Source organism: Empidonax traillii, unplaced genomic scaffold (genome assembly GCF_003031625.1).
Source record: "Empidonax traillii isolate 1590-97213 ecotype Southwest subspecies unplaced genomic scaffold, ASM303162v1 scaffold50:size1795014, whole genome shotgun sequence".
NCBI lineage: Eukaryota > Metazoa > Chordata > Aves > Passeriformes > Tyrannidae > Empidonax > Empidonax traillii.
Window position 1 is genome coordinate 1,665,537 of NW_020955243.1, and position 20,595 is coordinate 1,686,131.

Consider the following 20,595-nt stretch of genomic DNA (forward strand, 5'->3'; position numbering starts at 1 on the left):
CAGCAGCAGCAGCTTGCACAGCCTTCAAACTAGGGAATTTTGGTCATTATGGAGCCAGGTTTCAGCCAGGGACTGCTCCAGAGGTGCAGGCCTCTGTTTCACAGCACCCATCTATCAAGCTCACCCATCTCTCGAGCTCACTCATCCCAACACTCTTCCAATCCCCTTAGAAGACAAATCACAACAGCCTCAGCAGAAGCAAACAGCATCTTGTTCACCTTCTACTGTAAGCCCTCTGTCGCATCTAAAATAAATTTGCATCTAAATTGACAGGCTGATTTTAATGTCTTCTGGCTATAGAGCACTGAAAGCCTGGGCTTCCCTCTTAGGTGGGCGTGGGGCATCATCTCTGCTCTTGCTGGGCGCTGGCTTGGTGGCACAGAGCCATCCCAGGGCAGAGGTGGCAGAGGCATAGGTGACTGCTTGCAGGGAAGCAGAAAGGTAGTACTTCCTTTTTTAAAAGAACAGATTATTGAAATGTTTGGGATAGATTATTGAAAGGCTAGTGGCTGAGAGTGTCCAGTGCTAGAAGGCAACAAGCAGGCCTTCCCTCTGGGGATGCTGCTCTGTGCCGGGCTGTTAGAGCTCCAGGACCCTGTGTTTGCAGGAGCGCATCCTACATCTCTCTCCTTGCCTGCCAGGAATTAAAACACATCCCCATCATATGTATGGGCTGCCAAAGTCAACATCCCTAAGGCACTGACGTCCTGGAGGTGGTTGCTTTGGCCAGTGCACCCCTTGGTACCCAGGTTTGTGGAGCATCGCTAGGACTGGAGCTGGAGACAGCATGAGGAGCTGTAAGAAGGAGCCTATCGGGAAAGGCTGCCTAGAGCAGAGCATCTCCCGAACAGTCACACCGTGGCAGCTTTCCTTCGTCATCCATTATTTATTTGATCCTCTGCAAAACAAATTCGCTCCTCGGCACTGATTCTGATGACGGTGCTCATTTTACAAAAGAGGTAAAAGGAACTGGTTTTGTTCCCAGTCTGAAAGACTTGAACAAAAAGGTGTGTTTGCCTGCCTCCTTCTCTTCTGTATCAGTGAGATAAATCTGCAGGATTTTAGAGTGGTGCTGGAAACTTTGAAATCTCAAATAGTGAACCGTCAAGTAATGCTTTTCCCTGTTGATCCCCATCTTCCCTGGACCCTCTGCAAGGGCATTTGCTATGGCAGGACCAGAGGGGGACCAAGATGCTTGACTCACCTCATAGCTCACAGCTGATGAAGGTTTCTCGAGGGCATGGCTGTGTCTGCAAGGAAAAGGGACTTCATGGGATGTGTTTCTTCCTCATGTGCTGTTCGAGGGCAGCTATACTTCATGGGTGCACAAATAAGTATATGCTTGGGGTTTGGAGCCAGTGGGGTGGTTTCACAGGGTTATTGGGGATGTCCTCAGTCACACCAATGGCCAAGTCAGCTTCGCTTTGCTTCCACCAAGCAAGCTGGAGTGGTGGGCTGAATGCCGGGCCGGGAAGTTTGGAGGGAGGAGACGGCGCGTCGGAGCCGCGTTTGTCAGGATGGAAATAACTGTCAGCCCCTTTCAATCTGTCGCCTTGTTCCCAGGGGACAATTGCAAAACAGGATTACTGGTACTTAAAAATTCATAGAAAACGTTTCTTATCACAACGTCATAATTGTTATGACTCAGAAGAGTAGAATTGCCATTTTCCTGTGCCTTTTTTCCCCCCTCACTTTTGTTGCATACCGAGTCCCTAGCTGCAGCTGTGGGATCGTCAGGAAAGAAAAAGAAACAACAAACCAGGGCAATGCTTTATTTTATGCTAACTGCTGCATTTGACTTGAAAATGATGTCCCACTGGGTCTCGTGGTCAGCGTATTACGGCGTGATGGATGGCTGTCAGAGCGGCGGTGCCTGGCAGATTGCGATGGGTGGAGGAGAACAGATGCCCGGTGACTTCAGGGGCTTTAGCGGAGCCCGGGACTGAAGAGTGGAAAACAGAAACAGATGGGAGAGCTCTGCTTGGGCTAACTATTCTTCTCCGGCCACGTGTCGGGGAAGAAAGCTCGTCGGGTGGCTGTGTCCCTTCTGTGCTGTTCCTCCATGGTGAACTGGGCTGCCTGATGGAGCCATGGGTGAACCCCACTTGACCTGAGGCCTCAGCCTACGTGCAAACCATCACTGCAGATCTCTAAAAGTGCAACCTTTTACCCCTGTGAAAGAACAGCTTGCGCTCCATTTGATGGTTCTTGTTAACCCTTGGCCCTACTGATGGATCCGAGGCAAGACCTGGGCAGGCTCCAGCAGTTACCCTTTTGGAGGGTGTCTGCCAATGTGTTTTGTGCTCTGCATCATGTTTGCCTTTGGAGTTGTGCAGGACCCTGTGAATTCAAGCAGTGTCTGATGGAAGGAGGAGAGTGAACCTTTTCTGCAAGAGGCTGTTTCAATTAAAACCCTTTGCAGGCACTGCTCTGCAACCCCTTATCCACTCCCTGTCCCTTCTCTCCTGCAAACTTTCCTACACTTTCTACCCTTTCAAAAGGCTTGCCCCATTTCTCCTCTCACATCTGTATTTCCTCATCTTTGACCCCTTTGCACTCTTCCACCCCTCTGGTCCATCCAAACTTGGGCAGGTGGCTGCTGCCTTCCCAGCTGACATTTGCCGGGGATTGCGGGGTTAATGGTGAAATGAAATTTCACTGCTGTTTTTAAATTAATTGAATCATCAGCATGGGTAACGGGAAACAGTGGTATCATAATGTATTTGATATGGGTCTTTAAGTCAGCGTTTGCTGCGAGATATAGAGCGCTAGATCTTGGTGGAAGCGATGGCTAACTGATATATTGCAGTTACGGCCACAGTACAAAGACTCCTGCTACGTCTTAAAACGTTCAGGTCATGAAGTCGAGTTGGTTTATGATATGGCTGTTTTCCCTGCGTGCTTCCCACGGTGCTCCTAGATCATTCTTGGAAAAACCCTGCAGTTGGCAGGAGCCAGTGGTGTGCTCCCAGCTTGTTCCTCTAGGGAGGCACCAAATGTGTGTGAAGATGCCCTTTTGGGTGACAGAGCAGCATTGGGGTTTTGCTACCTCGACTTCTGAGTTTTTTTCTGCTAGAGGAAGCAGACACAAGGGAAATCATCCATTTTCCTCAAAGAAAACAGTGGAAAGACTTTTACTGATTTGCAGCGACATCTGGCCTTTCCTCAGTGGCCCTGGGGTGGCTTTGGGACCTGCCTTGGAGAGGAGAAGCTATCCGGGCTGAGGGCCAGTATCCTCACATGATGTCCCAACCATGCTGGGGACAGAACTCCTACACAAGCCATTGTGTGGAATCCTCTTTTCTTGTCCTTTACCTTGTCCGGTGTGGTGGGACTGAATCCCAGGGTGCTGGGACTGCATCCCAGCATGATGGGACTGCATCACAGCATGGTGCCTTGTGGTAGACAGTGGCACACCTCTTTGTCAGTGCTAACAGAGGGCTGGTATTCACTAAAAAGTGGAAAAAAAGTAAACTTTCAGTGTACGTATTGTGGAGCTGCTTGCAGGTTTCCACCCATGAGTGACTCCTGCAGCCTGGGGCTGCTGGAACAACAAGCAGGATGAGAGGAAATGGCCTCAAGTTGCATCAGGGAAGTTTTAGCTTGGATATTAGGAAAAATTTCTCGTAAAGGATTGTCAAGCATTGGAACAGGCTTCCCAGGGCAGTGATGAAGTCACCATCCCTGGAAGGATTTAAAAGTCATGTAGATGTGGCCCTTAAAAACGTGGTTTAGTGGTAGGCTTGATGGTGCTGGGGGGGCGGTTGGACTCGATGTTCTTAAAGGTCTCTTCCAACATAAATGATTCTATAATTCCCTCTCGTCAGCAACTTCCTCCGGAGATCACAATTGTATAGATGACCCCCGAGTCACCTGTGGCCACGTCAGCAGCACTGCCTTCCCCAGCCAAAATCTCAAGGCTACTTAACCAACTGAAACCTCTCAGAAGCTGCCTTGATATGAATATTGATCTCCACATTTAACTCTGCTTTGCCCAGCTGATAAATCCCCAGGCTGGTTTTGTGGAGGACAGGCAGCCTGCAGGACCACAGCTGGATGTTGGAACAGGGTTTGGTGTGAGACACCAGAAAGCCTCGGTGCCGAAGAGCTTGTTCTAGCGCATTAGTTTATATTTTGTGTTAAGACTTGCTTATTATTTCTGCTAGTTATGTCTCTAATGAGGTGAGACGTGCCATATGTTGTCCATAGGGAGGGAGCGCCGCAGGTGGGGCGGGGGCTGGCCCGGTGGGTAGATGCTGCATGGAAGAACCTCAGACTGCCTCAAACTCAGACTTGGTGAGATGAAATGCCAGCTGATCCAACCATGCCATGAGCATTGGTGCCATGTCATGTCTCAGAGCCATCTGCCCATTGGTGGCACCTTCTTGCTCTTTATCCACTCTCATATTCTCCAGCTCCCATCAGTTTTTATCCTATCATTCCTTGTTTTCTTCTCTTACCCACAATAGGTTTTTGCTTCAAAATAGAGCGATATTGGTGCCAGGTCCAACTCCGCAGCTGCTCTGCCTTCTCGCAGGAGAAGTGGCTCTGGCCCCAATCTAAGTAGCCCAGGCTGGCTGTTCCAAGCAGGAGTTTGAAACTAAACCATAGCACGGTAAAGAAATATTTATTGGTGAGTCCTGAACTTAATTTGAACAGGGCTCTGCTGTTTAAACAATTGTTGGAGCCATAAACCAGAAGCCCTTAATTATGGCTAATTATTTTCTGCGATGAATCTATATGCAAGCTCATCAGCATGAGGGCTTCTTTGCAGTGCACTGGTTGCGTGTTCAGGCATCATCCAGCCTGAATGTCCCTAATAAAATCAGAGGCAGAAGTGTTGCCTCTGGCCTGACTGCCTGACCAGGCAGGAGCCTGTCTACTGCTGCCTGCAGTTTCCTTAAACCTGAGGGCAGGATGTAGGAGCCTGGAGGCTCCCTGGGCAGGCGACTGGAGACCTGAGGGCAGGCAAGAGCAAGACAGGAGCTGTTTAGGACATGGACTTTAAACTCTCTGGCATTTGGGGTTTGTTTAAAAACCAGCTAGGTAAATATTTGTGAAGCGGTTGGGATCCGGCTGCGGGGTCAGGCGGTGTGTGCAGCCCTGCGGGCGGGTCTCTGGCCTCCTGTGGATCCTGTCCTTCCCACGGCAGGAGGCACGTCCATCCTCAGCCCTGATGAGATGGTGGAGGCAACGCAGGGCACTTGGCATCATTGCTTGGGCCTTGTTTCGCTACTAGGGTTTGGGGTAAAAACGGGTGCTTAGAGATTTCTCTTGGGATATACTGGTGTGATACTTCAGTGGGACATACCTGGGATGGGTCTCCTGGCAAACTTGCAATTGTGAATCCTGGGGATGTCCCTTCTGTGCCACCCAGGCCACTTTTGGGGCTTAAAAGAGCCTGGGGGTTTTGGTGGTGGCTTTCTCTGATGAACCTGGAGTTCCTCCCCTGTGCATTCATACAGGAGGGAGGCTGCTGGGGAGATCCCGCTGGGGACCTACAGTACATGCTAGGGCAGGTAGGACCTGTGGCTTGCTAACACCGCTGGCTCAGGAGGATGGCACAGCAAGGCTGGTGCGGCAGGGTTGGCATGACAAGGGTGGCAGGGCAAGGGTGGCACATCAAGGATGGCAGAGTGGGAGGATGGTACGGCAAGGATGGCACAGGCAAGAACAGCAGGGCAGGAGGATGGCATGACAAGGATGGCAGGGTGGGAGGATGTCACAGCAAGGATGGCAGGGCAGGAGGATAGCAGGGCACGGTGCGGTGCTGGGGGAGTGCAGGGGGAGCGGTCCAGGCTGCCTGTACACAGCAGCTGTCAGCACTGCTGCCTTCGCCCGCCCAGCCCCAGCCTCTTCCTCGTGGCACAGATGGTTTTAACACTTTCCTGGGCCTTTTTTTCTATAATTAACTCTTGTTTGCAAGTGGGAAGACACTTCTTTCCTTTTGGCAGAGCTATCAAACTCTCCTCGGCAGTGTGCTTTTTTAAAGCCATCGTGTCTCTATCCCCCAACTGCAGTCTGTTGTTTTTACCAGGCTCTTTTAAGGCACTGGGCTGCCCCCCCTTTCCTCCCCCCCTTGCTCTTGCCCGGAGGTAAAATCCGCAGGGATTGCAGGCAGAGGAGGCCCCAGCCAGCTCCGAGAGGGGAGTTAACGAATCCGGCCAAGGCGATACAAAAGCCGGTGCCCGTGGAGGGGGGAAGATGGAGGGGCCCCTTCCCTGCACCAGGAGCCTTTGAACCCCCCTGCTCCCAGCTTTGTGCGGCTTAGCAGGGTGCTGCCTGCACAAAGGCCCCTCGTCCCTCATGTCATTTCCATGCTGCAGCTGGAAAGAGTTTTCCCAGGAGAGGCCATTCCCCACCAAAATTCTGATGGGTGCTGGGCGCTACTGCAATTGGTTCTCTGTCCCACCAGGACAAGGGGAGGGGGAAATGCTAAAAGACCTCCAGAGCTTCACCGGTACTCAGGAATCTGCAGGGTGCTTGAGGATGGGTGAGCAGTGGGAGGGTCTTTTCTCCAACCTGTACCAAGACACAGAAAAACTAACTGGAGTGCCATGGGCCATCCTCTGCCTTTTGGGGAGCTCAGGATCTGCCTGCCGCTCCCTGTGAGGTTTGGGGGTGTTGTGCTCCCAGGGCCTTCAGAGCCAGGAGGTTGTGGGGTGAGATGCTCAGCTTTGGGGACCAGGGATGGTCCACATCAGGGATGTGACCACAACCTGGTGCTCATGGAGAGGAGGGTGCTGTGGGGGCCGTGCCACCGGTGTTGACCTGCTGGCATGTGCCTGGGCTTTGCATCCAGGTGCTGCAAGAGCAGTTCTGACTTGGGGAGTGAAGGAACTGTTCAGTGGTGAGTGTGAAAACACAAAAAGAAAAAGCCCATCAGGAAGTTTCCATCACCAATCCATGGCCAGGACCACCATGCCCATGTTCCCTCCGCTCATTGTCCTGGTCCATCCCTTGAACTCCACTTACTGGCTCTGTAACCAGGTTTTTCCCAGCGCTGCCAGTCTAAACAAGACCTTGCAGTGATGCTCAGCGCTCTCACTGCACTCCCTCCCCCTCTCTACTGTCTGAAAGCCTGGGACTCTTTTTATTTTTTTTTTCCTTGCTCTCCAGACTTTTAAGTTTTCCTGCCTCATGTACCAGTTTATTGCTGGGTCAGGGGGTAGGGGGTTTGCATGCTGGTTTTATAGGGTTTTTCCAGAGCCAGCTTCAGAAAGCATCCAGTTCATAAATGGGGGGTTTGTATTAACCACCGTGTTTTGACAGGGAGAGGTGCTCTTAGAAGAGAAATAATTAATGTTTTGTAAGCTTTAAGGGTAACAAGGCTTGGAGTTGCATCCCCAAACTGCTCTGTGCAAAAAACAGTGACTATTTTAAAACCCATATTTTTACCACAAGTCCTCCCTTAGCCCATTGTGCAGCTTGTCAGTTGTGCAACCCCAGAGGGACTTTTCCACAGGGAAGTCCTGCAGCTCAGCTGTGCCTGCACTGCTGCTGCCAGCAATGCCAAAGCAATGCAGAGAACTGACATTAGGTAAATAAAATAAGGGGCCACTTTGGAGTGGTGTTTCCAAGCCCTGGGTAAGGGCAGACAAGAGAAAGCAGGACATGAGACAAGGTGGTGTGGTGAATTCCCTCTCATCCCACGGATGTGCGCCTCTTCTCCTCTAGGATACGCTGAAATGGTTAAAATGCACTGGAAATTAAACTCTTCCCATTCACCCTCCCCCTCCCAAGAAATCCCAGCCTACCAGGGAAGATCTGCGCCCCCTCCAAGCTAGCTTAGCCCTTGGCTTTTTTTGACTGTGGAGAAAACCACTAGTTCTTGGGAACAGCGCTGAATTACACGCTGGCTTACGTCAGATTTACTCCTCCTGTTCTTTGCTCTAGCTGCTCTATTAATTCTCAAATGCCTCAAGAAATTATCAGACCTGGAAAACAGTATTTTTGGGGGTCAGCACCCACAAATAACTGCAATAAACTGTACTGTTAAAAAGAGGAGGGGAACAACAAACATGGGGCTGTGCTTGCATAGGTTTAGGGTATTTTAATGTGAATTTTCATTAGAAACTGTGCATATGCAGTGGTCAGAGGATCTCTCTGGAGTCTGGAGCAGGGGGATTTCACCCTTTCCCCACCCATACACCACTTTTAAGGTCCAGAGCATTGCTCCCAGGGGCATATAGGGTGGGAGGGGGCAGCCTGGGAGCAGATTTGGGATGTGAGGGCTCCATATGGCTGGAAGGGATTAGCCTGGAGGATTAGATGAGTGGAGAGGAGGGGAAAGTTGCTGCAATCCCCCCTCCCCAAAAATCCTCATCTCTGACCCTTGGCAGATGCACATGGATGATTTCTGGGGATGATTAGCGCTGCTTTGGTTTTGTCTGTGCCCCTGGAGTCACATCTCGCTCTTGTGCTGCCAGGGTAAAGCGATGGCCGCAGCCTGGGCTGGGATCCTGTGCTGGCAGGTGATGAGGAAAGCTGGGATTTTCCTCCTGCCACCACCTCACACCCACATGTTGCACCTTCCCTTGAGCTTGATGCATTTCAAACAAAAGCTGTTTGCTCAAGCTTTCTGTTTGCCTGGAAAGAGTATCAGTGGTGCTCAGTCCACGCTGCTTGGACAGTCCCGCTCCCCACGGGTGAACTTGAAATATGGCACTCGAAAGGTCACATGTGTTGTGACCTCATTGGTGGTCATCCAGTGCTTAGGGAGGGTTAGCACTACTGATGCAGCAGTGCAGGATGCTCCACAGCTCCACAGCAGAACGCTGCACGGATGCCAGGATGCAGGACGCTTTGTGGCTCCTTTCCTGGGCGGGATGTCAATGGAAAGGGCTGCATGGAGGGCAGAATATTTTCACCATTTTTGAAGCATTGCCCTGGAAATCATAGGAGTCATGCTGAGGCATGATGGCTTTTCTACATCATCACTCAGTCACAAAACCCAATCTTCTTGGTACTGGGGTTTGCCAGCAGCTTTAGTCGTGGTGCCATGGTGTTGCTGTCCCAGTAATGGCTTATTGAGGACTGGGTTGGCTCTTGGAGCACAGCTGTAGTTTCATGGAGGACTTCTACGTCCATGCTGGCTTCTTGGGATGAGTCAAGGATGCAGAAACATGGTGGGTTAGTCGGGGCAATGTTCCCAGGAGGATGGGTCCTTTAGGATGAGTCCTGTAGGAAGGGTACTGTTGGGGTGATGGGGAGGACAAAAGCCCATCACTGTCATTGCTGCCAAATACAACGGCCCACAAAATTTGCAGTAAGTCCATCCATCCCAGTTAATTTAGGGGTCTGACAGGCTGCCCTGGATCTGGCCACAGCAGTGCTGGCTGCTCCTGTGCAAAGTCCACCACCTTCCTACCCATCCACCTCTCCAGGGTTTATAGGGTGTGCTGGACTTTGTACCTGCACAGCAACTCACAGCCCTTAGTTAAATCACCTGCCACCTCCTCCTTGATTTAAGACTTTTCCAACCCTCCAACAGCATATTTTCATGGAAGGTGATGTGCAGAGAAGGTGCTACAAAGCGTCATCAAATATCAACAGAACCACTTCTGTTAGAAATGAAGATCTCTTTTTTATTAACCTACTGCTTTGTAAGAGAAGGGGATTTTTTTATTATCTTTTTTTTTTAATTTTGTTTTTTAAAGGCTTGTTGTGGAAAAAACTTCACTCTTCACAGATCAGCAGGCAAATCCATCAGGGGCTGCTGCGAGCGGGGCTGGATGCTTGGCCGCCTCCGTAGGTACACAAAACCCGTTTGAACGCCTGCGAAAGGTTACGGCGGTGCTTAAAAAGCGCTTAAAAAGCACCACCGTAACCTTTCGCAGGCGTTCAGACGGGCTTTGTATTATTACATGAAGATGGTGGCCATCAGCATCTTGTCAGGGACGGGCAGATGGTGTTCACCTGCTCCAGACCAACTTCTTTTGCCCTTTGCCTTTGGTGTCGGGGAATAATACCAGGGCAGCTGCTCGCAGTAAAATAGGCTTAAGCAAATGGGATATTTTGGCATTCAAGTGCATGACAAGAATGGGAGTATTTGCATTAATTCTCTCTTTCCCCGCGGCGGGAGAGGACGGAGAAAACCGTGATGTTTTCCCGTGGCGTAAATCTGGGGCCTGGTCTTCTCTGCCTGGGTTGGGGGTGGGAAGTTCTGGATGCTGTGCTAGAGTGTCAGTGCTTCATCCCACAACATCCCACTGCCCAAACAATGGAAATGGATGTTTTTCCAGGGTTGTCACAGTTTTTCCTGCTGCACTGCAAAGGCAGGTGCTGGGAAACGGGATCTCATCTCATTCCCTGGATCCAGATGAGGGTTAGGTATCAGGCATCACTGACTCCCCATGCAGACTCGCAGCTTATTTTGTGTTACTTTTGATTGCAAAGAGCAACCAATGAGATCAACAGGCTGAAACACGAGGTGGCAAAAATTTAAAAATATATTTGTAACCCTGTGCCCATCTTTAATGGGGAAATCTCTGCTGGACACTGTATGCCTTTGGGGTGTTTAGCCAATGGGATTGGCAATATCCTCGTTAGTTGTCAGTAAATCCTTTGGACAAGTTAGAACTAGTTTTCTTCAAATGCACATGATGTGGTGCTTTTCTAAAGTCACGGCTTGTTATTCTTATTTTTTTTCCTTTTAAAATTAGATTGCCAATTTATATCTAGCTTTTCTTACAACCCCTTCCAAAATTCGCTTGGCAGTTTCAATCTGGAAGAAGGCAGAAGGCAGAGTAGTGGTGATTTGTGCAGGTGCTGGGAAGCAGAAGTCCGGCTGCCAATGCCAGCAACCTCCCTTTGCACCTCATCACCAAATTATTACTGCTTCTTTGAGAAGGAGGCAGTATTTTTTCTTAATCTGATCTTTTCAAAGGCTGGTGACAGAGTCATACAACCCCACATAGTTGCACCTCAACGGCAGCAGCGTGGAGCAAGGGAAATCACCGGGAGTAAAGTCCCGCGTAATTTAACCATCACAACTTTGCAGAAAACTCCAACGAACTTCTCCTGGCACCTTTGTGTACTGGGGCCATTTTCATATGGGTTTTAAAAACAGTAATACTTTTTAAAAATCTGCAGTTAATCTGTAAGCTTTGTATAAAGTTTGTGTAGGTACATCAGGAGCAGGTGGAACCAACCAAGTGTCCAGTGCAGGAGGAAATCCAGGTTGTCAGTGCGAGGAGATGCACTGCAGCGGTGGCTGGGTGGCCCTCAGCAGAGCCGAGCATCCTGCACTGATAGATGAGCAGTAGATTAATAGTCCTAAGCAATTGCATTATCTAATGAAAATTTTATATAATTATTTTATATAACTTTTTTGGCATGTAGACCCTGAAATGGATGGTATTGATTGCTGGAAAAGAGCCTGGCCTGTCTGTTGCTGGAATTATTAGAGGGGAATTGATAGTAATTAATACCTGTGTATTTACAGCATTTTCCAGGCTGCTAATTGTACAGGACCCATTTAAGCTGTTTGGCAGTGGGGAGGGTTTTAAGGTGTAGGCTGGACATGGGTCTTGTGCTGGGGAAGTTGCTGACAGTGGGAAAGCCAGGACCCTCAGTTTCACCTTTGCGCCATGCTGGGGACAGGGAGGACTCCAGGCTGCCCGTGGCAAAACATCTCTAAATACCAGGGATGGGTGCATCCATACACCCAGCTACGCTGCGGGAAGTGCTGGAGTGCTCTCCTCTGCAAAGCCCTTCCTAAGTCGGGGGAAGCACTTCCAGCAAACCCAGCTTAACTTCCCACAAGTCTCCCTTTGTAAACCTTTCAGTACACACGTGCGTGCAAAACGGAGCCTAATTGCATTTAGTCTGTTTTACACCTCCCGTCCTTATCCCCCCGCTCTCCGCCCCCCCTTTAATTCGGTCGCTGTGAAATTTTTGCAGCCCTGCCAAGTTATTTCCTTGGGATATATTTAGAGAAAGCCAGCTCAGCAGAGCGCGCTGGGTGTTTGTGGAAGGATGTTTGTAAATGTTAGCAGGAACGCTGGCGGGCTGGCGGAGCAGATGTCCGCGAGATGCTACCAAGAGCCTTATTTACAAACTTGTAAATGACTGAAGGGGTTTCCTTCCCGGGGATAAGGGGGACGCCGACTTAAAAGATTAAAATCCTATTGTTTCGTGGCCGGAGCTGCTGTCTCAGATTATCCTTTACAAGGAGGGGGAGAAAAAAAAAAATCCAGCAAAAAACCCCGTATTAGCTTGAAACACTATTCAACTGTTGTGCCTTTTTTTAATGTGATTTGTTTTTGTTTTTGTTTTTTTTTTAAAGCTCAAGGAGAATGTGGGGCTGGGGGTTGTTTCTTTCTGCATAAAAAAGGGGGAAAAGTGGCCGAGCGTGGCTGTTCCTGGCCAGGGTGTACGCTGGAGCTTTGTGTGCCGGTCAGCTCGCAGGTGATGTATTTAAAATAAGCACAAAAAGCTTGTGCTGTCGTAGAAGTATAATTAAGCTGAACTTGTATGCACAGCATGTTGTCCCACAGGAGCGCAGAGATGGCGTTTGAGTGGTGTGGTGATACTGCTACGAGCCCATTTAATCTTTTTTTTTTTTAATATATCTTGCCAATACACAGAGCTTCATCCCAGTCTCCTTTTACCTTCTCTTACCCTAAAATAAACCAAAACTGTTTTGTTTTGTCTCCTGGAGCATCCAGCCAAGTGGCTTCCACTGGAAGAAGCAGGACGGACTCTGATGTACCCCATGTGGGGAGCACAGCATGCCCCAAAAACACCCTGAGCCTACCCAAGAGGCTCTGCAGGCACTGTGGTTTTGAAGTGGGTGCCCAGTAGGTGCCCGCTGCTGGCACGTGGGCTGGTGATCACACTCACAGAATCTGCAGTGGGCTGCTGTTATATTTATCTGATGCATGTTGATGCAACACAGATGCTGGCACCGACCTGCAGAGGGGACTGATGTGGGAGAGGATCTGAGGGCTCGGTCCCGAGGAAGCGGTCGGCGTGTCGTCCTCCCTGGCGTTAATCGGGTTACTGTGAGGTGTGGGAGGGTTCTATTATTAAATTTAAAACCTGGCTATATAAGATGAAGGCAGCTTTAACGAGATGAAAAGGCTTAACTGGAGTCCAATTAAATTCCGTATTACCTGTTTACGCAGCCTGTTTAAGTCCTGACCCACACGCTGATTTCTTCTCTAGGCTCCAAAGCCTGTGCTCTAGGCAAAAAAATAAAATCAAAGGAGACAGATAGATACCAGATCACCGGCATGTGCTGAGCATCCCCGTGTGCTCCTACCAGAGGCAGCTGCCCTCAAGTCTTGTGCAGCTCCCGCAGTGGCTGCGTGGTGTGAGATGCAGCCAAAATCCTCCAGTCCACTCTTTTGGAGAGGAGAGCTAGGGAAAACAGCTGGAGGCCAAAAAACTCCAGCCATCCTTAGCTCGTTTTTAGGTTTATACCATGAAGATATTTTTGCTTTCCCCATCTTGCTGCCGGGATAATGGAGACTGGGGCTGGCTGAGTAGCCAGTGCTGGTGGTGCTTCTCACAAAAGGAGGATCCACGCCACTGCCTGCCAGCTCTTTGTACCGCTGTTGGGAGGTTATTTTTATTAAAAATAAATGTTTGGTGAAAGCCAACCTTGGGATGCTGGGTTGAGCTGCACAGCTGCTCATGTGAACTGGAGTTGCTCGCCTGGAGTGTGTGTGGGGACACCGACTTGTGTTTAATGGCAGAGGAACTACTGCCAGCGATAAACTGGTTTTTACAGATGGTTAATAGAAACTATTGCTTGTGCTGGTGAAGCGTGGCAGGTTTGGGTGGGTGGCGAGCTGAGGCTCAGCTGGTGCCCTTCCACCTCACAGGTCATTGTCTCACTGTGACACTGGGAGCCTTCCAGGAGGGGTGCAGTGCTTGAGCCCACCTTCACAGTGCTCTTCAAGGTCCAGCAATGGGGATGATGAGGAAGAATCCCTTGCAGCATCCCAAGGGCAGCTGCTGTGTGGACAGCATATCTGGAAAGGTCCTCAGCTTCCCAAGCCCTCTCTTGTTGAATGCTGCCTTTTATTACGTGGGTACCCTGGGGCTGGGAGCAGCAACGTTCTGGCACTGACAGCGATTTCAACCCACCTGCTCTGGTTTCTAAATTCAGCCCCCACAACCCTCTCGGGGCCTCGGCAGTGCCTCCCAGCTCCTCTTGGGCCGAGCGTGCTGCAGGGCGGGGGGCAGGAAACGGCTCGCCGCACCCTGCTCGCAGCAAACCCTCACGCCTAGCAAAGACCTAAACCCTGCATTAAAGAAAGTAAATAAATAAAAGCACCAGCCCACAGCTCCTCCCAGGGCTGTGGGACAGCGGAGGTGAGTTATGTTCCCAGCTCAGCCGGCCTGGGAAAACAAATTTGGGTGACACCAAAATGCTGGCAGGGATGCACCAAGGGCCAGGGAGCTGCTCTGTGTAGCTGGTGCCTCTTCCCTGCTGCTCTTCAACACAGTTAATACAGCAGGATAACCTGGTTTCTCCTTTAGGATTAGGTTAAGAAAACAAGATGGTTTTAATAGCCCTTTGGCATCCTGCATATATTGTAGCTGAAGAACCTGCCCAGCTTTGCAGCACAGCCAAACAGCACATCTCCTTTTTTCCCCTTTTTTTTCCCCCATAACCTGATGCCAGCGGTCTTGCGTGAGCAGGCTCCTATCGATAATTCAAGTGCCCAGCTCCTGGCTGTGCTGTTTTGTCCGATTTCCATTGCCTCCTGACCTCCATCCTTCTTTATTTGCAAAGCTATACTCGCAGGCAGCAGTAATAAATCAATTAATGACTCTGATGAATCGTTTAATGGCTGACAAAATAACACTACAGTCAACAGCTTGGATCTCTACAGCAGTACCAGAAGACGCTGGTTGACTCAGGGTAGGGAGACGAAACAGAGACTGTTAGCTCAATTAGTGCAATTAGTGTGCGATTTAAAGGCTTACACGGCATCTGCTGGCGTACCGAGCCGGTGTGTTAACTGAGAGCTTTGGTTTGGAAGCGAAACGCGGTGATACAGATTGTCATCGTTCCGCTGGCTTCCACCAAAAAACGAGGAAAAATACCAACGTATGTGGCAGAAGAAAAGAAAACCCCATATGTATGTTTGTGTATATAGCTATACATGCATGCCCTGGGAATGCATATATATTTATGTCTAACATGGAAAAGATTTCCCATCTAATAAAAGGCAAACGAACTGGCATGCCAACAGTGCCAGAGCTGTCCTGGCTCATTTCTGGCTGTGGTTTTCATGTATTTTGGTAGAAGGAAATTTGGGGCATCTCATGCAAATGGGGACATGTGACTGGATGTGCTTTAGGTTCAGCACCAGCTTGGATGCTGTGGCACAGCAGTTCCATGCCTGTCTTCTGCTGGCTTTCATGGCATTTCCACCTTGTCTGTACCTGCTCTACAGGGATCTAGTGGGTTTTAGATATTCACCTGAGGAAACAGGCTTGGAAGGCAAACTGCAACCAAGAGTCCCTAGTAAGAGGTTCTGAGCCAAAATGGTGAAAATAAACCATGCAGAAGGAGTTGTGTGGCTAAAAAAGTCCTGGAAATGGGTGCTGGAAAGCCCTGGGGTTCCGGTGCTTACCCTTAGGGTTTGGGAAGTTTGTTCCTACTGTCTTTTTTCCCTTTTTTCTTTCTGGCACACCCCAAAGGTTTTATAGCACTGCTCCAGCCACGGCTCTGCTCCCATCGCTTCACAGGGCTAAAGGTGCCTCCGTGTTTACCTTAGCAGCGGTGATGGGGAGGGGAATAAAAAAAAAAGAAATAAAATGTCACTTCGCAGCCTTGTAAATCATTCATCAAGGGCTGACCAATTTGGCTCCCATCCTACAATATGCTCAGGGCACTTGCGGGTTTTTAATTACCGAGTTCTGCCAAGCGCCACATGTGCGAGGAACTTTAAATCCCCGTTTACGCTGCAAAGGCATAGGTGAGGTTTCAGGGTGTTTAACGCGGAAAAATACTCTGCGGTTTTGTGGAAAAATGGGCATTTGCTTCAAGATTTTCTTTGGCTGCTCTGCCCTCCTCCCTCTGCTCCCTGTTGCAGAGGGGAGGAGGAGGGCAGCGTCCTTTCCCCCTGGATCCCCAAATCCATGTCCCTCCTCGCTCCCCACCACTTTGGGATCCATTTTGCTTTGGGAGATTCCCCCAGCAAAGGATTATGGTGTGCTGGAAATCTCTTGAAACCATAAAATATCACCTTGGCAGCTTTATTGCAGCGCTCGCCGCCTTGGGAGAGAAGTGTTTTGCGTGATAGAGGGTTTAATAAAGGAAATTCCAAATGGGCTCGCTGCAGTTTGGGGCTCGGTCTTATATATTTTTGCATTAAGAACCGTCATCTGCTTTGCAGAGAAACTGCAATATGTTCATGGCCTTGGATTAAGATTTGGTTTTACTTTTATAGCTGACCCACTTGGGGGGATGGAGGGAGGGGGAGAAGTGGGTTCACTCCCTCTCCCATCTATTTTTGCTGCCGTCTGATGTATAAAAAGAGCCTGGAACGGGCAGGCTTATTTTTCCTGCCAGGACTTTTTTTTATTAACTGTAAAAACACTCAGATCTGGCCTTTGCTGCTGATGGGAGGAAGGCTGCTCGAGATGCCTTGTTCAGGGGCACGGCGAGAGTGTGGTGTGGGCTGTTCCTTGGGGTGCAGGGCCCCGTAGCCACAGGGGGACTCGGTTATTTCACGAAGGGGAGCTCTTATTGGGGAATCACCTTCCACTTACAGCTCTCAGATGCTGGGGTGGGAAAAGCAACAGCTTATCCAGTGTGGTCCTGGCCTTCATCCCTCATCCTACTGGAGAGCGTGATGGAGGGGGCACAAGGGATGCCCCAGGAAGGCTCAAGGCAGTGGTTAGTCTGATGCTCTCCTGCCTCTGCAAGGCTTTCTGGTCTGGAATGCTGAGATTCCCAACCAACCTGCCTTGGCAATCCTTAGTACTTAGTAATAATCCTTTATTTTCTGGGCTGCCCAAGTCCTGACAGCCTGGCTTCTCCCCTCTGCTCTCATCTTGTGGTTGTCACTGCATCGGATGTGGTCAGAAGCTGGGACTGGCTCAGCTGCTGTCAGGACCCAGGGTTTGTTGGGTAAAGCCAAACCTGAGCAGGCTGTGCCCCAGCTGTTCATGGGATTTCCTCAGTGGAAAATTTTTCCACCATGGTTTTAGGTGGGTACGTCCATCGTAAAAATTCATGGAGGGAGGAGTTCAGTGATGCAAACCCAGTTAATGTCACTGAGGCACCTTTGTAGCTGACCTGGGAACAGGGGAGTCACTTGGTGATGGGCAGACTGGAGTGCGCAGGCACTGCTCCTAACCCTGCAGGGATGTGTCACCAGCAGTGGCTTTTAGGGAAGGATCTTTTTTCTTATATTTTCCTTCTGGGTAGGAGCCTCCCATCACGTTGGTGCTTTCCCAGAGCCACAGGGAGATAAATATAAAGAGGGATGCTGAGTAGGAGCAAACAGGGTGTCTGGGTAACCCATGTCTGCCCTTGTCCCTCCTTTTTGGGGCTGGAGCCACTCTGGTGGCTCATCCTGGGGAGGCACGAGGGGGAATGTGACCTCACAGGTTGAGTGTGATGAATTCGGAAATGCATAATAAAACCTTGGCATGTTGGTGAGGTCAGGGAAACATCATTTTTGGAGGACAGGACTGAATCAGCAAGCGGGGGAGGGGTGGTGTGGTGTAAAAGAAACATTTAAAAAGCCTTAGAATAGCTTCTGGCCAAAGTGACATGTTGGATGAGGTTTCTTGGTGAATTAACAAGATTCAGTGCTTGGGTAAATGAATAAACAAACCCCAGAATTGTCCCCAGGTTTTGTGTGGCCGTCTCCTCCATGGGTGAATCTCAAAAACCGGTGCCCCTCCAGCTGTGAGCATCCTCAGCTGGTTCCTCCACAGGGGAAGGATGCTCAGGGAGCGTGGAGCGATGCTCAGGGCTCCAGAGGGACCAGACGGATTGACCCACGATGTGGCAGGAGAGGGTTTTTTTTTAAAAGTGTTTTTGCCACAACTCTGACCATGTTTGTCCTGGTTTTGTTCCCCACAGAGCGCAGCTGCCGCCCCAAGTCCTGTGCTTGGAAACATTCCCCCGAACGATGGGATGCCCGGGGGCCCCATCCCGCCCGGTTTCTTCCAGGTAGGCTGCCGCTTCTCCCGGTGCTCGGCTCCACACTGCGCACGTGTTTGCTTACGCTCTGGGTGTCAGCGCTGTCATGCCTGTGTTTTTTTTCCAAGGGGATGCTGGGGAAGCAGCATGCCTGCATAGCTGACCTGTCTAGGAATAACTTGTGTTCCTGCTGTCCTTCCAGTTTGCTTTCTATCTTTTGTGGCCTTAATGCAAATTTCTTTCTGCTTGAAGAGGTTACTGTGTATTTACAACCAGTAAATACTTCAGAGCTTTTTTTCCAAAGCTGCTTGGTTTGTGTTTGGGTTGGGATTGTATTTGTTCTTCAGTCCTAACAGACGTGCGTAATTGAAAACATTCTGGATTTTGATTCCTGAAGCTTTTTCCCCCTCCTCTGGTTAACCACTTGATTTTTTCCAAATGCAATCACTGAAAGCATTAACAAACCCTGGCTGCGGCTGCAAGCGGGAGCAGGCTCCAGCCAAATCCCCGAATGCCGTGGAGTCACCTTGTAAGCAAATACCCAGCAAAGTCCCCAAAGTCCCCTCGATCCCTCCTTATCCCATGCCGAGCTCTGACGGAGGAGGGGGTAACATATGTTTGGAGTGACGCTGACTGAAAGGATATCAACAAACACACAGAAAAGGAGTTTTCAAAACTTGAACCTTGGAGGTTTTCTCTGGGGTCTCTTTGCACTGTGTGAGCTGCACTGGTTTGCAGCGACACAAGCTTATGGTGCTTTAAAATCTTCCTTCTTAAGGATGAAACACTTGTTGTGTAAAAAATGGGATAACAGTTGAAAGGAATATTTGTTTTGGCAAGCTGGGGTTTTTATAATGTGGACTTGTGATTTGTATATGGGAGAACTTCTCAGGCAGTAGACAGGCAGGCTTGATAAGGGGCTTGTGATTTATTGTGGTGATATCTGAGCCCAATATCGGCAATTGCACTCGTGTGGGAAGGGGGAAGGAGGGCCCTGTCTTTTTTTTTTTTTGTCTGAGAGAGAGAGAGAGAGAGAGAGATCCTATTTCCTGAACATGCTTCTGACAAAGTAAGAATATCCGATATTGATCGGGAACCCTAAAACAGGCGAATCTTGTAGCAGCGCTCGGCGGCGCGGGGTGAAGCCAACAGCGGAGATGGTATCTCGCAGGTCATAGCTGCTGCCAGCAATCCGAGTGCCAAGCTGCTGCTTCCAACAAATGTGTCTCCAAACGTCCTGATCTCGCCCCGCAGTGAAGCTGACTGTCCTTTGGGGCTTATGCTTCACACTGAGATGCGAGGGCTGCAAAACTGGCATGAAGTTAGGGCAAGGCATCAGCAGTACCGGTTGGCTTTCCCGGAGAGGGAAAGGTGAGGAAGAGGAGTCACATCTCTCCAGACTTGCTGCTCATGCTCCCGTCTTGACTCTTCCCGTTGACAGCCTCCAAGCTGTCCCCCCACTTTTCTTTCTGCCCTCCCGTAGCACTTTTGTACTGAGGGTCTGATTCAGAAGCAAACAACCTGTCCTAGCTCCCTGCCTCCCATGCAGCTGGCCCAGGAGCCACTGGGAAGTGAGACTCAAAAGCAGGGGTGGATCCTGAAAACCCAGGAAATGTAATAACACGGGTACAGGTGTCGTGTGGGGGATGCTGCCCATCCCCAGCACTGCCGGAGGGAAGAGAGGACGGGTGCTAGTGCATATGGCTCACATGTGATATCTCAAGAGCCTGCCTTTTCTGAAAGCCCTCCAACATCTGGTTTCTCCTCCCAGCCCTGGGGATGGAAGGGAAAAGAAAAATCCCACCTTTTAACACAGTCTGAACATCGCCTCCATGAAAGTCTGATTTATTGCGGGTGCTGGAGCTCATTGCAGCTTCAGGAGATGCTGGAGAGCAGCGCTTGCAGACATGGGCTGGAGGCTCCATGGCAAGCAGGTTGCAACTCAGGGGTAGTTTCCTATCTGGAGATTTAAGTGCTGAAATTCAGAGGGCAAAAACAAAAAGGTCAAAGAAGATGCAAAGGACTTCTCCCCAGCCATTGGTGTGCCAACTCTGGGAGTGAGCGAGGTTCCTGGTGGTACCACCTGGGCCAGTGCTGTCCTCCTGCCAGGAGACTGCTGGAGTGCGCTCAGGGGCTTTTAGGATCTTCTGCACCAGGGACCTGCAAGGGATATCCCTGAGAGTAGCAGGCATGGGCAGATAGTTTTTGAGGGGGTTTGGATGGCCTGACCCTGTCCTGGCATGGTGGAATGTGACATGGGGAGCTGAGGAGGGAATCACCATCAAAGCTCAGGTTGCAGAAATCCTGCACTAACCACCCTGGGAATGCATGAACCCCCCAGCCCTGCACATTTGGAGGTCTTTGGCAAAGACAAAAAATTATATGTACTGTCCCTGGGACCTAACAACCCAAAAACCCATGGGAGTGAGCTTGGAGGAGAAGCAAGGAAGGGGAGAAGGAAGGAGAACTCCAGG

The 20,595-nt window shown here is 50.0% G+C and overlaps 1 protein-coding gene across 3 annotated transcripts in view; it reads left to right on the plus strand.

The window, feature by feature from the left end:
• The window catches only part of SSBP3 (single stranded DNA binding protein 3), a 55,590-nt gene that overhangs the window by 19,276 nt on the left and 15,719 nt on the right, over positions 1-20,595 (plus strand). For all 3 annotated transcript variants that reach the window (XM_027879090.1, XM_027879091.1, XM_027879092.1), the window contains exon 5: positions 18,062-18,151. In XM_027879090.1, the coding sequence (XP_027734891.1) occupies positions 18,062-18,151 (90 nt within the window). The remainder of the gene's footprint in view (positions 1-18,061; positions 18,152-20,595) is intronic.